The sequence below is a fragment of the Bison bison genome, unplaced genomic scaffold (genome assembly GCF_000754665.1).
Source record: "Bison bison bison isolate TAMUID 2011002044 unplaced genomic scaffold, Bison_UMD1.0 scf7180017864484, whole genome shotgun sequence".
Classification (NCBI taxonomy): Eukaryota; Metazoa; Chordata; class Mammalia; order Artiodactyla; family Bovidae; genus Bison; species Bison bison.
Genome location: NW_011495044.1, coordinates 4,023,574 through 4,040,646, shown reverse-complemented (window position 1 = coordinate 4,040,646; position 17,073 = coordinate 4,023,574). Strand labels below are relative to the sequence as shown.

Below are 17,073 nucleotides of genomic sequence, written 5' to 3'. Positions count from 1 at the left end.
ATGTTTGCAGCCAGTGTAGATCAGAGCAGGCTTGAGCTGCCACAGGAATGTACCCGAGGCCCTTCCAGTGAGGAATGAGCCCAGTGTGGGAGGAGAAGAGGGCACACCAGGGGCTGGGCACTGGAGGGGAGCAGGGGCTGGCTGTCCCCTCTCTGCCAGATTCTAGCATGGGACACCAAGGAGTCAAAGATTTTAAACCTAGCCTTCCAGATCGGTACGAAGGTGAATATGTCAGGAAGGATAGAACGTATTTTATTTAACAGCTTGTTGGCTTATAGTGTGTGGGTCTCCATTTGTACTCTTTCCCAGTCCCACCAGTGTTCAAGATGGACTTGCATTGGCTCTCCCTCCATCCACCCACCTCTGTAGGAACGCCAAGGTGCCCTTACCCAGAAATCTCAGGCTGCAGAGGACAGTGGGAAATTCCTGTCTCACGGATGCTCAAGGCCCTGGAGACCTGGGTCTTCTTGTTTCCTCCCAGATACTGTCTGAGCTTCTACTTGGCCAGCCTGGGAGATGTGGAAGAGTCAGAACCGGCTTTACCCTTGATGGATAGATCCTAATGAGCTGTTGTTGGTGGGTTGGGAGTGGACAGAGGTAGAAACTGTCTCTGCACAAAGGGATCCTGGGGTCCTCAGAGGGGGCCAGGAATCCCAACCAGGGGCTGAGCAAGTATTCCTCAAAGCAGATCAGGGATTCTTGGGGGAAAAAGGGGACCATCCTGAGGAGAGGAGAGAACACAAAAGTCACCAAGGTAGAAATAGGGTATGGAAGGGTGGAGTGTGGGCAATGCCTAGTGTGTGTACAGCCTCAAACTCTGGGCTGAGAACCTCAGGTGGAGGTAAATCAGTGAGGGGTACTCAGACTGAAGGGGTAATTGAACTGGGGTGAGGATGGGGATGGAGTGGAGTCATGGTGGTCAGTGAAGAGGGAAGAAGGGAGGAGGAATGAGGTGAGTGCTTGGCAGGACAGGAGTGAGGGGCTGGGAAGAAAGAGTTGGTCTCAACTTTGCCTTCTGGAACCTCCTCTCCTGTGTCCTCCTTTGCTCTGTCTTGGTTTCTGCCTCTTTCTCTCACCATTCTGCTGGGGAGAGGAGCACCTCTTCCTGCACCCATCTCCCCAGATAGGTGGCAAGTGGAAGCCCACAGCTGTGTAAGAGGGAACCTGTTCATTCATTCATTCACTCAACCAATATTTATTGATAATCTGCCCATGCACCAAGCCCTGTGTGAGGTGTGGGAAAGATAGTGGTGAACAAGATAGAGAAGTCGCTTCATTCATGGAGCTTACATCATGGGGGGCTGGGGCCTAGAAACTATACCTTTCCCTGATGTTCCCCCTCTGGCTGTTTGGCCCATGCCCTTGGATGCCCAGGAGTGGGGCCTCTCTCCATTACCCACTCATTCATTCCAGCTCACCTGGCATTAGCACCCATCTTCAGAACATTGAGGAGGGGGGTTCAATAACCATGGTCCCAACCCCAGGGACCACCCATCTCCATGATGACCCTGGGGCCTGGGGGCAGCACCCGGGCTCAGGCCCTAGTCTTTTTCACTTACCTGTGACTTTGAGCCCCTCACAAGAAATTTCCTGGCCTCAGTTCTTTATAATGTGGGGCTTTGGGAAGTCCCAAGGAAGCGAGGGGAGGGAAAGACTTGTCAGCTCCAATGTTCCCCATTGGTAGACAGCTCCTCTGGCTGTGGGTACAGGTGGAGAAGTGCCAAGGGTTCAATATCATCATCATTATCAACCAAGATAATAATATCTACTGTCTACTGTGTTCACTGTGGCCAACCTCATGGTTCCTCTCATTTAATTTAGTCCTCACGACCAGCTCCCTATGGTCCGTGTATCTTCCCTCCCCATTTGCCAGATGAGGAAACTGAGTCTCTGTAAGGTGACATGCGTGGTTTGATCAGTTCACCCGCGAACCTATCTGACTCTGGGAGCCCTTGAGGACGGCGCGATGAGGGTGCTGCTTGGCACCGGGCTGCCCCTCCTGCCTCGAGAATAGTAACCCAGCCCTAGTGCCTCACCCCACCCTCCTCGGGGGCTGGCACCACCCTGAGTCTGGGCACTGGGTCGACAACACTGGCCAGAGCAGTACCAGGGGCCCGATCAGTCCAGGACCCGATTTAGGGGCCTTGGCACCTCTGGGTCCCGGGGCTCTCAGTGCCCAGCAAGCGGCCTTAGTGGGTGGGCTAGCCGTGGGCAGTCAGGGTGTCGCGCCCCCTTTTCGGCCTCCGTCCATGGGGACGCGGCAGCACCTTCACACTTTCCGCTTGGCCCGCTGCTCGCCTTTCAGGCCGCAGCGTTTTCAATTGTTAATTTGGAAACGGAAAAAGAAGCCGGCGGGGCGGGGGAGGCCGCAGGGAGGTAACCTGAGCCTGAGCGCCGCCCGCGCCCCTCCCGCGAGCGGTGCTGAGTGTCGGCGACGCCCCGTCCCTTCCAGGGACCTCTGGAGCCCCGCCCACCACCGCGCCCCGCCCCTTCCAGTAGCTCCTCCCCGCACCGACGTCAGCTCCGCAGACCCCGGAGCGGGAAGGAAGGGAGGGAGGCCGTGCCGAGGGAGGAGTCCCTCCGGAACCCTCCTTGCCAGGAACCCCTCCTTCTCCCCAGGAGCCCCGCCTGCTGTCAGCCTCCTCCGTGTCCCGAAGTGAACCCAAGTCTTTCTGCAACCCCTCAGAGCGGGATTCAAGCGAGCCAGATCCCTGCCTCCAAGCTGCCGTAAGAGGGATCATTGGCCCCATTAGACAGACGGAGAAACTGAGTCCCAGAGAGAGACAGTTCACTTGCTCAGCCATGCAGCCAAGGCTGAGTTCTTGAGCCTGGTAGGGGTTCGTTTCTTTTGGTTCTCAAATGTGTAGAGTTCTGTCCTCCTCAGGAGAGGAGGGGGCGCCAGGACTAGAGGTGCAATCCGTCTTCCCCCGACCTCTTCCCTCTTTCTGTGGTTAATGAGCTTTTGGAAGTCCTGCTTTGATCTACCCTGACTCCTCCTTGCTATCATTATTCAATTATAGAGGAGTTTTGGAGGTTGAAGGGCTTCCCTGGTGGCTCAGATGGTAAAGAATCTGCCTGTAATGCGGGAGACCCAGGTTACATCCCTGGGTTGGGAAGATGTTCTGGAGAGGGGAATGACTACCCACTCCAGTATTCTTGCCTGAAGAATCCCGTGGACAGAGGGACCTGGTGGGTTAAGTCCATGGAGTCGCAAAGATTTAGACACCACTGAGCAACTAACACACTTTGGAGGTTGAAGGAAGTCTCTCTAGACTTTCCACACACAGGAGTGCCCTGAAAATGAAATGTAAAAGACCCTCCACTTCCAGCGACTCTATAAGTCCCTTAGGATGGGCGGCTTCATTCATTTCCCATTGGGAAGCCAAGATCACCAGTCCCAGATAGGTCAGCAGAAAATGGGGGCTCTTGGAGACCTTTCCTCAACCTCCTCCTGTCCCTGAGGAGTAACTGAAACAGACACAGCTTCCCACCCCCTCAGCCGAGTGGGGCAGAGACATGATGGAGAGCCTGTTGATCCAGGTTCCTAGCTCTGCCCACAGCTCTTCCTGTGCCTCCCCTTCTGCTGCCCCCAACCCTGACCCCTTTCTTGGAACCACCGCGCAGGCCCTTGCCTTTTAGGGGACTCTGAATCAGTCGGAACCTCTCCCCTTAGAACCCGAGGAATCTGAGGGGTTGTCTGCAGACGTACTTCCAGCCTAAAGCCTAAGATCCTCCTTGCTGTCCCTCCATCTTGACTGTGGAACAGGCCAGTGTCACTCAGCAAGCCTTTCCCAGCTGTCCGAGCCCATTGGAGCCAGTCTAGCTGGATTCTGTCTGGCTGGTCCTGGATTTCGGGTTCCCACCCTGAGCATGGCTCTCAGAGCAGCAGTTGTAACCAACAGCCCCAGGTGTGGCCTGCAAGTTTGCATGCTGCTTTGCTTTTAGCAGCAAAGGCATCCGAACGCTCCTCTCCCATCATTCTCCCTCAGCCTCCCACTGGGTGAGATCCTCAATGGCTGAGTCTGCAGGACTCCCCAGGTCATCCTCCCCAGGGGGCCCAGCCCTCCCCAAAGCTCCTGTTCTACCCTGTCAGCTCTTGGTGCCCTCTGCTCTGGGAGTGCTAAGAACCAAGTGTCAGGGACTTAGCTCTCTCCCCACTTTTGACTCTTCCCTCCCTCCCCTCTTCCCCCTTTGCACAAGTTCTGCTGATTCAGAGGACAGAAGCTTCTTAGAGGTGACCCTGACCCCTGCCTGGCTCAAGCAGCTGGAGGCCTGTGTAATCCTTGAATCCAGTGCCACCCTGACACATACAGTAGGAAGCGCAGGGGCAGGTGCCAGCCTGCCACCCGGAGGAAGGAAATTTTAAGGTGGGGATGAGGGGCGGGTGCCTGGAAAGAGAAGAAAAAACATTACCTACGACCCAGTTTCCCATTTCTAAAGAGAGGATTGATTGACCCTAAGGGATCTTTTGGTGACAAAATATAGTCAGTATGTGCTTGCCTCTTGTCACCTCTACTCCCCCTTGTACAGATCACCATCATCTCTTGCTTGGATTATATACCATTAGCTTGTCAACGCGAGGCAGGGGCAAAGGCCATAGCCCACTCCCCCATCGCCTTACCTTGCCATAGTCTGTTCTCCACTCAACAGCCTGTGTGGTCTTTTGCAAACCTAAGTCAGACCATGTTATTTTCTGCTCAGAATTTCCCATCTCATTTGGACTAAAAGCCCCAAACCTCACAATAGCTAGTGGATGCTCTGCTTGCCGCCTCCACCGCCTACCACTCCCCCCTTCCTCACTCCTCTCTGGGAGCACTCCCTTCTTGATGGTTCTGGAACACACCAGGCACCCTCTGGACAGGTCTTTTACACTTGCCTTTCCTTCCACTCAGAAGCTTCTCTGATACCTACCTGCATGGCTCACCACCTCATTTCCTTCAGGTCTCTGCCCTAACGTCACCTTCTCAATCCTGCTCTCCCTGACCACCCTCCGTAGAACAGCTCCCGACTCCCATACCAATGTTCTTTGTCCCCCTTTCCAGCTTCATTTTTCTTCAGCATCATCTGACATTTTTAACAGTGTCTTGTTTATCTATTATCTGTCTCTTTCCCATGAGAATGTAAGCTCCATGAAGGCAAGGACATTATTGGTCTTTGTGCCTGGCATATGGCGAGCACTCAGTAAACAGTGAGTGAGTAAATGCTCTGTGGCTCTGGACTTCGTGGTTCCTGGGTGTTGCTGCCTGCTCAGTTTCCCTCTGAATCCCATCTGCTGCAGGGAGGGTTGAGGTATGGAGATGGAAGCAGCCACACAGGGGAGGTGGGTGGTACCAGTCAGAGGTCCAGTGCGGGGTTTGTCCCCTCTTTTAGGAGACTTTTACCCAGCTCTCATTCTGAGTTGGGAGCATGGCATTCAAGGTGAGAAGGACAGGGTTTCCACCAGCTCTCGGTCTGTGGGAGCAGGCAGGGACTCAAAGAGTGCTTTTCCCATGTTGAGGCAAATGCCATGATAGAGGTGAGTGTAGAGGTGGGAATGGGGGCTTAAGGGAACAGAGGGTGGGGTTTCCACTCACCCAGCCAGGATGGAGGAGGGATAAATACAGCAGGAGCAAAGGTGAGGACGGGAGAAGGCTGTGCTTGCTGATGTGGAGGAACAATGAGCCGCAACAATGGAATACCACGTGCCAGGTGGGGCACTGAGTGTGGAGAGTCAGGTGGGGAAGGGCTTGACTTGCAGCCATGCTAAGGTGCTCGGGCCTGAGCCTGCAAGTCGATGGATTTCACACTTTAAAAAAGAGCAGGAAAGCCCTTTGTTCAAATGAAATCTTATGCCGAGCTCAGCATGTAAAACCGAGTCACCCAAATTCCACGAGTGGCTCAGGGGGAACCAGGGGGAAGTTCCCACTGACTGTCTTGTTTTCATTTCCAAAGTTCAGGGGCCTGTGTCCCACCCCTTAGTCTGCTTTCACGTCACTGGCCTCCTGCTCAGGAGCCCACGCTCCCTGTTCATTTGGGCTGTCTGCACTGCCTGGCCAGCCCTGAACAGGTGGAGAGCCCCTCTTCCCTCCTCGCTCCCACCCTTGCTTGATGGTTGCTCAGTGCACTTACCTGGTGTGCCAGGTAGCCTGGCTGGCGCGGCAGAGGGAAGCACTGAGAACAAGTAGGAGATTCCCAGTTGGCCCAGTGGTAAAGGACCCACCCTCCAATGCAGGAGGTGCAAGAGACACAGGTTTAGTCCATGGGTTGGGGAGATCCCCTGGAGTAGGAAATGACAACCCACTCCAGTGTTCTTACCTGGAAGATCCTATAGACAGAGGAGCCTGGCAGGCTACAGTCCATGGGGTCACGAAGAGTCGGATACGATTGAGCACACACATACACACACAGGAGATTTGGAGCCGGTCCAGGTGGGAGAGGATGAAGCCGTGACTCATTAAAACACCCTGTCCAGAAGACACCACCTTCCATACCACAGTGGGACCAAGACCTTTCACACTGGCTCAAGAAAAATTGGCATGTGGAGGTGGAGAACACCTACCAGAAGGAGAGGGAAGAATCCGTAGAGGCTTCGTGGCAGGAAGCAGATGTGTGGTTGCAGAGTCGAGAAGGGGAGAGGAGACTCTGGAGGGGCAGTCTCATCTCTACTTCTCTCTGCACCTCTGCCACTGTGCTTCTGTGGTTCCTAATTCCATTCCTGAAACAATCTGATTGGCTCAGCCCAACCGAGATGGGGGCAGGGGGTGGGGAGAAGACTTTCTTGGGCCAGTGTCCATCTCCTGGTGGCCAGGAGAGGGGCACACAGCCATGTGGTACCACATGGGGTTGGCCCTTCCAGGGCTGTCAGGGCCATCTCCAAGGCTGCCCCACATTCTGTGCATCCTGTACGATCCGAAGGGCTGGGCTGAGAGGGAGAGTGGTGCTGAATCCAGCCTGTGCTCAAAGGTGGATCAGCCCAGATCAAGGGATGCCTGGTTCTTATGAGGTCATTTTGGAAGGGTCAACTTTTCATCATTTTTTTAGGCCGAAAGGAATGCCTTTTCTAATTGATCCTCCAAGAGGTCGCATGTTTTTCATAGTTTGAACTGTGCACTGGCGGCTGTCGTCCCTCCAGGGACAGCCTCAGAGACTCTGGAACTAGCTGAAGACCGGCCTTTTCCCTTCCGCCCCACAGCTTGAGAGTTACAGGGCTGAAGGGACTTTAGTTGTCACTGAGAGGTCCCCCACCTTCTCGGTGCAGACAGGGAAACTGAGGCCCCATGGAGGCTTCACCCCTAGCCCTGAACCCCAGCACAGGCCTCTGGCTCAGAGAAGTGGCGGCCGCGGCAGCAGCCCTGGTGTGGGTCATGCGCTTTTGCTCCCTTTGCCATATTTAGAATCGCTGGATCAGGGAAACTTCTTCTCGTCCCAGCCCCTGAGGATTCTTGGAAAGAGCCTTGCTCTGGGGCTTGGCTGACTGCCCCTCCCCTCTATCCCCTTGCAAGAGAAAGATCGAGCCTGTTCTCCCCAGAGGAGCTGGGGCCACGGGACCACGCTGCACCCCCGTCAGGAAGTGCCTCTCAGGCCTAGTTGAAGTTCCTTCTGCAGTATCAGCTCTGCTTTGGGGTTTAAGAAGCCCTTTTCTGCTGGAAGGTGGTGGGGGACATGACCTCTGCCTTCCAGGAACCTTGGATAAATGGGGACAGACTGGCCCCAGCGTCCCCCAGCCCAGGGAGGACAGAACCTTGCCTCTGAGATCCTGGTCTGGAGGACAAGGAAGGGGAGACACACCCCCCAAGCCAGATGCAGAAAGGAGAGAGCCAGTTGGTGGCCAGGCAGGCGGCAGACTCTGGCAGGGCTCAGTCTGGGAGGAGGGACACTGGAGAGAGGAAGGGAAGGCAGGAGGCCCTAGGGGAAGGGAGGACTGGGGCCTGGAACTGCATTTCTTTGGCCTTGTGAGGAGGGCGGAGGGCAGGGGGTGGGGGTCCATTATCCCACACAGGCTCCTCCTTCCCTCAGAATCTTCAAGCTCTGAAAACCAGAAAAGGCCCAACCCAACCCAAACCAAAAATGCATGTCTAGAACACCTGCGATGTTCAGGGTCTTTTCTCCCATCCTCACCTTTGGGGATGATGGTCCTGTGTTCCCACTGGAGCCCTCCCCAGGGCCTGGGCAGCTCCCTTTCCCATCCTCCACACCTGCGGTTTCAAGCCTCATCCACCTCTTCAGACCCCCACCGACCCTGCTCCCTACTGAGAAGTTGATCTGGCCTCCTCTTCCCTGATGAGTCAAATCCCCTGATGAGGGATCTCTGGGCTTCCCCCATCTGACCCCCAATCTCCTCTCCCACCTGGTCTCTCCTGCTTCTCGCCTGTCACCTTAGAAACTGGCCGGGTCCTTTCTGCTCAGCACCAGCACTTCTGCTCTGGATCCCAGCCTCCCAGTTGCCCTGCAGACGTCATTCCATTGATCACTCCGTCTCTCTCACATCTTTAACATCTCCCTCTCTCCTGGCTCCTTCCACTCTGCCTCTCTCATCTTAAAACAGCAACAGCGAAAAGAACACTGGCGTATTACCTGTGCTCTGTGTGTTTCTCCAGCTACCAATTTCAGCTTCTACACTTTGCAGTTAAACTTCTTTAAATAGCTAAACCTCCACTGTCTCTACTTTGTCACTATTCCTCTCCCTTTCTTAATTCATTGAGACCTGCTCTGGCCCTCCGTCTGTGGCTGCCCTTGCCAAGGTACCCAGTGACCAGCTTGTCACCAAATCCAGTGACATTTTTAAGATCTTATCTTGTTTGACCTCTTTGGCAGCATTGGACACTGTTGTCCACTCCCTCCTTGAAACACTTTCTTCTCTTGGCTTGACACCTCTGTCTTCTGGTTTCCCTCCCATTTCACTGGCTGCTTCTCTCCAGTCTGGTGGAGGGTCTCTCCTCCCTCCGAGTTGCTGGGGATCCATTGGGTCCTCCTGTTCCTTTTCTACATGCCCTCTGGACTGTCTCAATCTTGCCTCTTGTCTTCAGTCACCATCTCTCCCTTAATGTACTTCAAATCCACATTTCCGGCTGAGGTCTCTGTCTTCATAGAGTGTTTACCCAGCCTTCTGCATCTCAACATGTCCAAAACAGAATTCATCACCCCCATATCTACTCCTCCACGAGGCTCTCCTATCTCAGGTCAGTCATGGCACCTTCATCCATTCAGTCCCCAAACCAGAAATATGAGTCATTCTCTTTCATTGTCCCATTTCCAGTTAATCACCAAGTCTTACTTTCTCCAGTCCATCTGCTTACATGCTGCCACCAGCATCTCTTACCTGAATGATTGTGGAGCTTCCTACTTGCTCTTCCTGATCAATCTCACCTCTTGTAATCCATGATCCCTACTGCCTCTGAGTGGTGGTCCTAAAACACAAATCAGACCATGTCATTCCCTCTTAAAATTCTTCAGGGACTTCCCTGGTGGTCCAGTGGCTAAAACTCCACACTTCCAATGCAGGGCACCCAGGTTTGATTCCTGGTCAGGGAACTAGGTCCCAGTGCCCAACTAAAGATCCTAAATGCCGCAACTAAGACCTGGAATAGCCAACCAAATAAATCTTTTTTTTAAAGAAAGTGTTTAAAAACCAAAAGCCTTTTCAGTGGTTCCCCACTGCCTTCAGGTCATGTTCACAGGGCCTGAGGGTGCCCGGTTTGTCCTCTGCCCCTTCATTTTAGGCTCCCACCTGCCAGAACTACCGGCCACCCTGGACTGCCTACGGGTTCCCACATGTCTGTTGCTTGCACACACATCCCGCTTTCTCTGCTTGGTACACTGCCAGCTGGCCTCGTCACCTCCTCCAGGTCTTCACTGATCCCTCCACTTTGGCTCTGCTCAAGCCATCTTGAGGTTCCCCCAAACCCCTGGGCACATTGCCGTCACCTTGTCTATCATGTCACCACTATGTTATACTTGTTAATTTCTTGGGTGGTGGGGAGTCCTTTATGATGCATTTCAGGCTTTACAATAAGCCTGACTGGGTGTAGATGGCAAAAAACATTTCTTAAGTGAACGTGGCTCTGAGAGGTTAGGCGCTAGCATATTTTCTGCTGCTTGACTCTACCCTCTCAGCCCTCCCACCTTCTACATCCCTGTCTTTCCAGCCTCCAAGGATCTGCCTCTCTGGGGACATCCCCAGGGAGTCTGGAACTGAGTTTATGGCTGACCCTTCCCTTCTGCCCCACCACTGGGGAGTCCTAAGATTGACACGCCTCACCTCATACTGCAGACAGGGTGCCTGGGGCCCAGAGAGGTACTGTGGTGTGGTGGTCCAAGTGGACTTGGGTTCAGGTCCCAGCCTTATGGTTTTGGAGAACCTAGTACTCCTTTCTTCTTCTTTTTTTTAAAATCATTTTTCCTTTCATTTATTTTTTATTGAAGTCTTTATTGAACTTGTTACAATATTGCTTCTGTTTTCTTTTATGTTTTGGCTTTTCAGCTACAAGGCATGCGGAATCTTAGCTCCCCGACTAGGGATCAAACTTGCATCCCCTGCATTGGAAGGCAGTCTTAACCAGTGGACTGCCAGGAAAGTCCCTTTTTCCTTTTAAACAACAGTTTTATTGAGATGTAATTCACATACCACATCCACCTGTCCCCTTTAAAAGTGCACAATTCACTAGTTTTTAATGTAGTCACAGAGTTGTATAGCCATCACTGTACACCTCTCTGAGCCTGTTTCCCCCTCCCTAATGAGCTGTGATGACTGTGTGGCTGGGAGGAGGGGTTAGGAACATGCACATGGAGGGCTCCACTCAGTGTCTGGCCAACAGGAAGCCTGGGCTAGGAGGCACAGTTATGGGGTCATACAGCGAACTGGGGTTAAACGAGGTTAGTATGAAACCCACCTCCCCAGAAGGATTTTCCTACCCCTCCTCCTTGCTCTGTGGCTGTTTTCCTAGCAGTAATTTGAGGAAGGCCATGGAAACAGGGGTGTTGGGGTGAGGGGAAAAGGCAACGATTACAGTTGTTTAAAAGGCCTTGGGACTTCCCTGGTGGTTCACTGGCTAAGCACCATGTTCCCAGATTCCATCTCTGGTCAGGGACTTAGATCCTACATGCGGCAACTAAAGATTCCATATGTGCAATGAAGATTGAGGATTCCATATGCCACCACTAAGACCCAGCGCAGCCAAATAAATAAATATTAAAATAATAAGATAGAAAGCCTTGAGTTGGCTAATAATTGAGTCAGCCATAGCCTCTCCCATTCACTAACCTAGTGACTCTCTAAGTGTGGTCCCTGGGGGAGCAGCATTAGAACACCCAAGAATTTTGTAGAAAGCATACTTTCAGGCCCCACTTCATACTGAATCAGATGCTCTAGAAATGGGGCCCAGAAATCAGTATTTGAATAAGCCCTCCAGGTAATTCTGCTGCCCTCTCTACTTTGAGAACCATATAGCTAAGTAAACCGTTTACTTATTCACCTCTGATCTCCTTGCTGCCCTCCTGAATGAATGGCATAGTCACAGAATGGGTGGGTGGGGGAGAAAGGCTTTCGATAGGTCTCACAATAAGCCCCAGTCAGGACTTCCCTGATGGCTCAGCTCGTAAAGAATCTGCCTGCAATACCAGAGACCCTGGTTTGATTCCCGAGTCAGGAAGATCCCCTGGAGAAGGGAAAGGCTACTACCCATTCCAGGATTCTGGCCTGGAGAATTCCATGGACTGTATAGTCCATGGGGTTGCACGCAAAGAGCTGGACACAACTGAGTGACTTTCACTTCACCATTTCAGGGAGAACCAATCTGGCAGCACCCACGGAGACAATCCTTAGACAGTCCTTTATTGTATGAATGAAGTCAAAGACTGGTTCTGGCAGATACAATCAGACTTCAGCTCAGGGTGACTTCTCTCTGTCTCCTCTACCCCTAAGCTCCAGACATGATCTCCCTCTGCTGTCCCAAGGGTGGGTGTCTGTGTGAGGACCCCTCAGGAAGGCCATGGCAGCTAGGACCCTAGCTCTACCATGAATTTACTGAGTAATCTTGAGTAAGTATGTCCTTCCCTGGGTCCCATTTCCTCATCTGGAAGATGGGGATAATTATTCATCTGCCCAGAATACAAGATGTTTGCTGTCAGACTAAATGTATCTGTTCAACTGTATTGAGCATCTAATCCCCTGCCAGTGTGTGAAGGCTGGAGAGGTAAAGTTCACGGGTTTTTAAAACAGCGTCTACTAAATGGAGCAGGTCAAGGATGGAGACTCACCTTCTCTTCCCTTTCAGGAAGGCTTTTGGGGAGCCCAGTGTGTTGGTGATGGATGTGCTTAGGGCTTTGGGAGCCTCTTCAGTGGCTGCAAACTGGGGGCTTTGGTGACATGATGTTTTGATGTTTGTTTAAGCTGACTTTCTGCTGTGCATTTATTCAGTCTATGAAAAAATAAATAAAGCAGAGTCAGGTGAGAGAGAGGGGGGATGGGGCCACTACTCTGGGGAGGGTGTAGTTGGAGAAGACCTCTCCAAGGAGGAGAGGTTTGAGTAGAGATCTACATGAGAATGGGAGCAATAAATAGGCAGAGGAAATAGCAGAGCAAGTGCAAAGCCTGGAGGTGGAAAAACATTTGATGTGTTCCAGGAATGGCAGGGAGGTAGAGCGCCTGATGGAGGAACTGGAGAGAGGCAGATCAAGTTCAAGGGCCGGGTGGGACCGGATCTCCAAGAGTCTTGCTGGACACGCTGAGGAATGTGACTGTAGCCCTCTAAGTGCCACGGGAAGTCAGGGGAGAGTTCTGAGGAGAGTTCTAGTTTCCGGCTTTGCTTTGTAGGAAAATCATACTGATTGCTCTGAAGAGGATTCCAGTTGGGCCAGAGTGGAGGCAGGGAGACCTGTCAAGGGTGAGATGATGGGGGTTAGTGAGTCCAGGGCTACAACTCTGTAGTTAGAGCCAATAGAAATTGCTACAGGATGGGATATGGAGGGTGAGGGAAAGGAAGAGTCAAGGATTGCCCTTAGATCGGTGGCCTGAGCCCCTAGATGGGAGATGGTGCCATTCCTGAGATGGGGAGATTTTAGGGCAAATTGAGAGTTTGTTTTTGGACATTATGTTGGGTTTGAAAAGCCTCTAGACATCAGAGAAGAGACGCTGAGCAGGCTGTTGGCAGGCGAGCTGGACTCCGGGGAGAGGCTGCCACACCCCCACACCTGCTAAATGGCCAGGGCTGTTGTGGTAAAGGGGCAGGGACAGAATTTAAAGGGTTCTCTCCTTCCCCCGTTGGTATGTTTAAGGAAATGAATGAAATATTTAATATTTGTTTTTATTTTCTTATTTATTTGGCTGAGTCAGGTCTTAGTGGTGGCATGTGAACTCTCAGTTATAGCAGGTGGGATCTAGTGCCCCTACAGGGATTAAACCCAGGCCCCCTTGCATTGGGAGCGCAGTCTTAGCCACTGAATCACAAGGGAGGTTGCTGCATTTTAAAACTGATATTAATTTGTTACCTGAACAGTCATGTTTATTCTTTAAAAATATCAGGAAATGAAGATAAGCAGAAAGCAAAACAAAAACCAAATCACTCTTAATTTTGCCATCCGGAGACCAGCCCTGCTGACTCTTGGTTTGTATTAATATATAAAAAACATCTATACTTAAAAAGTTGGAATCACATTGCTTTAAGGTTTTATAATCTGCTTTTTTCACTTAACCTATTGTGAAGTGGACATTTTAGAGATGTGTAACTCTCGACATTGAAAACATAATGTTGAGAAAAAAAAAAACTACTGAAACACTCAGTGTGAAGCCCCACACATGACCCGTTTACTACCTGAGGTTCTGAGGTCAGCCGAGCGATGTAACTGAAGGATTTCTGTCCAGGGCTGGGGTGAAAGCCCATTAAGATTTGGCTGCACCCCTTCCCAGAGGAGGGGATGGGATAGGGTGACTTACGGAGGACCCTTCTGCCCCTGAGCCCATTCCCGGTGGATGCGCCACTGGGTTCACCTGCATTTTCTGTGGTTAATTATTGAACACGAGGAGCTGGTGCTCTCCCCGACCTCTCCCTGTGCCTTACGTCTTCGCTGACTCAGCTCCTGCCTGGAACTGGCCAAGGAGGCCTCTTCCTCACTCATTCATCCAAAACCCTTTACTGACATCTGCCACCTACCTCCTGCCCGGGTGGGTGCTGGGCTGAGGCTCTGTCCCCGCCCTCCGAGCAGGCTGGGAGCCCCGTCCAGGGAGGGGTAAGTGGGCCAGGTGGAGCCCTGCCCTTCCTATGTCTCTGCACCCCACCCCATCTGCCCTGACTTCACAGATGATGAGACTGCCTCAGAAAAGGTGACTTTCTCAGGGTCACACACTGTAGGACTGGAATTTGAACCTGAGTCTCTGACTCGGAGCCCACGCTCCTGCTGTGATGAAAAAGTAAAGTGAAGTCACTCAGGCATGTCTGACTCTTTGCGACCCCATGGACCATAGCCTACCAGGCTCCTCCACCCAGGGAATTTTTCAGGCAAGAGTACTGGAGTGGGTTGCCATTTCCTTCTCCAGGGGATCTTCCCGACCCAGATTTCGAACCCTGGTCTCTTTCATTGCAGGCAAACGCTGATGAAACAGGAACACAAATAAAATGCTGTTGACTGTGACCTGGGGCTTCCCAGCTGGCGCTAGTGGTGAAGAACCTGCCTGCCAGTGCAGGAGACATAAGAGACGTGGGTTCGATCCCTGGGTTGGGAAGATCCCCTGAAGGAGGGCACGGCAACCCACTCTGTATTCTTGCCTGGAGAATCCCATGGACAGAGGAGCCTGGCAGGCTACAGTCCATGGGGTTGCAAAGAGTCAGACACGACTGAAGTGACTTTACACGCACACACGCAGACAGTGATTGGGAGGCAAGCACAGGGAGGGGGTGTTCTGAGCTGACGGTGGGATGGGGGCTCCCCCAGCAGGAGCGTTGGGGTGAGGGGAGCTCGAGGGGAGCATTTCCTCAGGCTCTGATGGTGAGGCGTTTCAGGCAGAGTGCAGTGGCAGCAGTCCCAGGTCGGGGCACTCTGGGAGCATTTCGGCAGGTTCCAGAGAAACACATTCCCTCAGGAGTCTCTTCCAGGTGTGACACCCCCATCAAAAGGAGGAGTGCTTCCGGGAGACCAGCCTCGTTGCCCTTTGCTGCACCTGCAGCCTGTGCCCCCACATCCTATCTTCCCTCACATATTCACTCCTCTGTCCTTTCCCCTCTTCCTATCCACTGGGAAGTTAGGAACTCTGACTATCACCTCATCTCGGTCCTGGATATCCTGGTGACCTTGGGTGACTCCCTTTCCCACTCTGAGCCTCAGTTTCCTCATGTGTGCAATTGAGGTTAATTCGTGAGCTCATCATGAATCAGATGAGCTGGATTCTAAAGTTCCTTCCATTTCTAAATGTCTGGGTCTGGGCCACTCAGTAGCTTCCCACTGCCCTGTGGGGAGTTCCAGGCCTCGATGGCATGGCCCCCTGATGCCCGAATGCCCTCCCAACACCCTCTCCCCCTCTGCACCCTCCCTTCCCTATCTGTCTTCCCCGATGCCCTTTCCTTCCATAGCTGTCTCAGTATTTAATTTCATAAGAACCCGCAAAGGCAGAAGCAGTTGTCTTCATTCTGCAGATGAAGCTATGCTTAATAAGGAAGGGGGGTTCCTGGGTTCCTCTCTCGGCCAGCCCAGACAGACCTGCCCGCCACAGCTCAGTGTCCACCTCTGGGAGCTGTGGGTGGCATCAGGGGCAATTGAGAGGACTGTAAGTTTTCTGTGAGCCCAGCCACCTGGAGCTCGGAGGCTTTTCCCTTTGAGGTGCAGCACAGAGCCACAACTCCAGGGAACTCTGATTCTTAGTCCACTTTCCAGATTACTCCCCAGTAATTCTTCCCTCCTCTCCCCTTCCTCTTCCTCCCCCTCCTCTTCTTCCTTCTTCCCTTCCTCCTCCTTCTCCTCCTCTGCAACCCCTTGCCAGAGGCTCCTCAGCTGCCCTGTCCATCCAGCATCTAACCCTCTCCTTCATGCTGCTATTGTAGATTTTTGCTGGTCTTCAGCTGCCTGGTGCTGTCTGTGCTGTCCACTATCCAGGAGCACCAGGAATTTGCCAACGAGTTTCTCCTCATCTTAGTGAGTGCTGGAGTCTGGGTCTGAGGGAGGTTGTGTGTGGGTAGCACCTCTGGGCTGAGGGTGAAGGTCAAGTGAGGCTTCACATAGCATATCTCAGAGAGTGGCTGTCTGTGCTGTGTTCCCTGACATGGTGGCTGTACTTCTCTGGGCTTCATAAAAGCCCAGAGGGCTTTATGGGTTGCCATAAAAGCCCACAGGGCTCCCCTGCTTTAAAGCAGGTGTTGGGAGAGCTCCTGTCTCTATACTAGGGCTTATGCTGGGCCCAGAGAAGGGGAGAGGAGGCCCACTCCTCAGGATCAAAGCTGCTAATACCACCCCTATGGGATCTGGTTTTAACCCCTAAACAGAAGCACTTCAGAGGGGCACTGTGACCAAAAAACACCCCTTGTGTCACCTGGTCAGGGTTACAGAGGCTGAGATGGCTGGGAGGGGGAGGGGAGGATGAGGAGCAGAAAAACTCAGACAGTTCATGGGCGCAGCAACAGGGGACAGACTTGAGCTTTCAGTCTCTCTGGAAGACATGGAAGAAGCCACTTGCCTTCCGGAAGCCTCCCCAGGTCCATCCAGGCGAACGAACCTCCAGGAGAGGCAGGCTGAGGAAATTCTAACATCCCTAACTCAGGGACTCCGGGCTGGGTGCTGTGTAATCTAGGCCCGGGGCCTGAATAGTGGGGACCAGAACTCAGGCCCCTGGTCCCACAGGAATTCGTGATGATCGTGGTGTTTGGTCTGGAGTACATCATCCGCGTCTGGTCTGCTGGATGCTGCTGCCGCTACCGAGGATGGCAGGGCCGCTTCCGCTTTGCCAGAAAACCCTTCTGTGTCATCGGTAATGGTCCTATCCCTCCCGCACCTGATCTTTGACCCCAAACCGTAGGGTTGACACCCTGACCCCAGGACCCTGGCTAGTGACACAGACTCAACGGACCTTCCCAGGTGCCCCCTCGGGCCCCAGGAACAACCCCCACCCCCCAC

General features: G+C 52.8%; 1 protein-coding gene across 1 annotated transcript in view; it reads left to right on the top strand.

Annotated features, from left to right (window-relative positions):
* Nucleotides 1–1,966: 1,966 nt before the first annotated feature.
* KCNQ4 (potassium voltage-gated channel, KQT-like subfamily, member 4) overlaps nucleotides 1,967–17,073 on the top strand; it is a 42,304-nt gene continuing 27,197 nt past the window's right edge. The window contains exons 1-5 of the mRNA XM_010862810.1: nucleotides 1,967–2,013; nucleotides 2,174–2,516; nucleotides 2,620–2,727; nucleotides 15,982–16,098; nucleotides 16,801–16,927. Coding sequence (XP_010861112.1) covers nucleotides 1,967–2,013; nucleotides 2,174–2,516; nucleotides 2,620–2,727; nucleotides 15,982–16,098; nucleotides 16,801–16,927 — 742 coding nt within the window. The remainder of the gene's footprint in view (nucleotides 2,014–2,173; nucleotides 2,517–2,619; nucleotides 2,728–15,981; nucleotides 16,099–16,800; nucleotides 16,928–17,073) is intronic.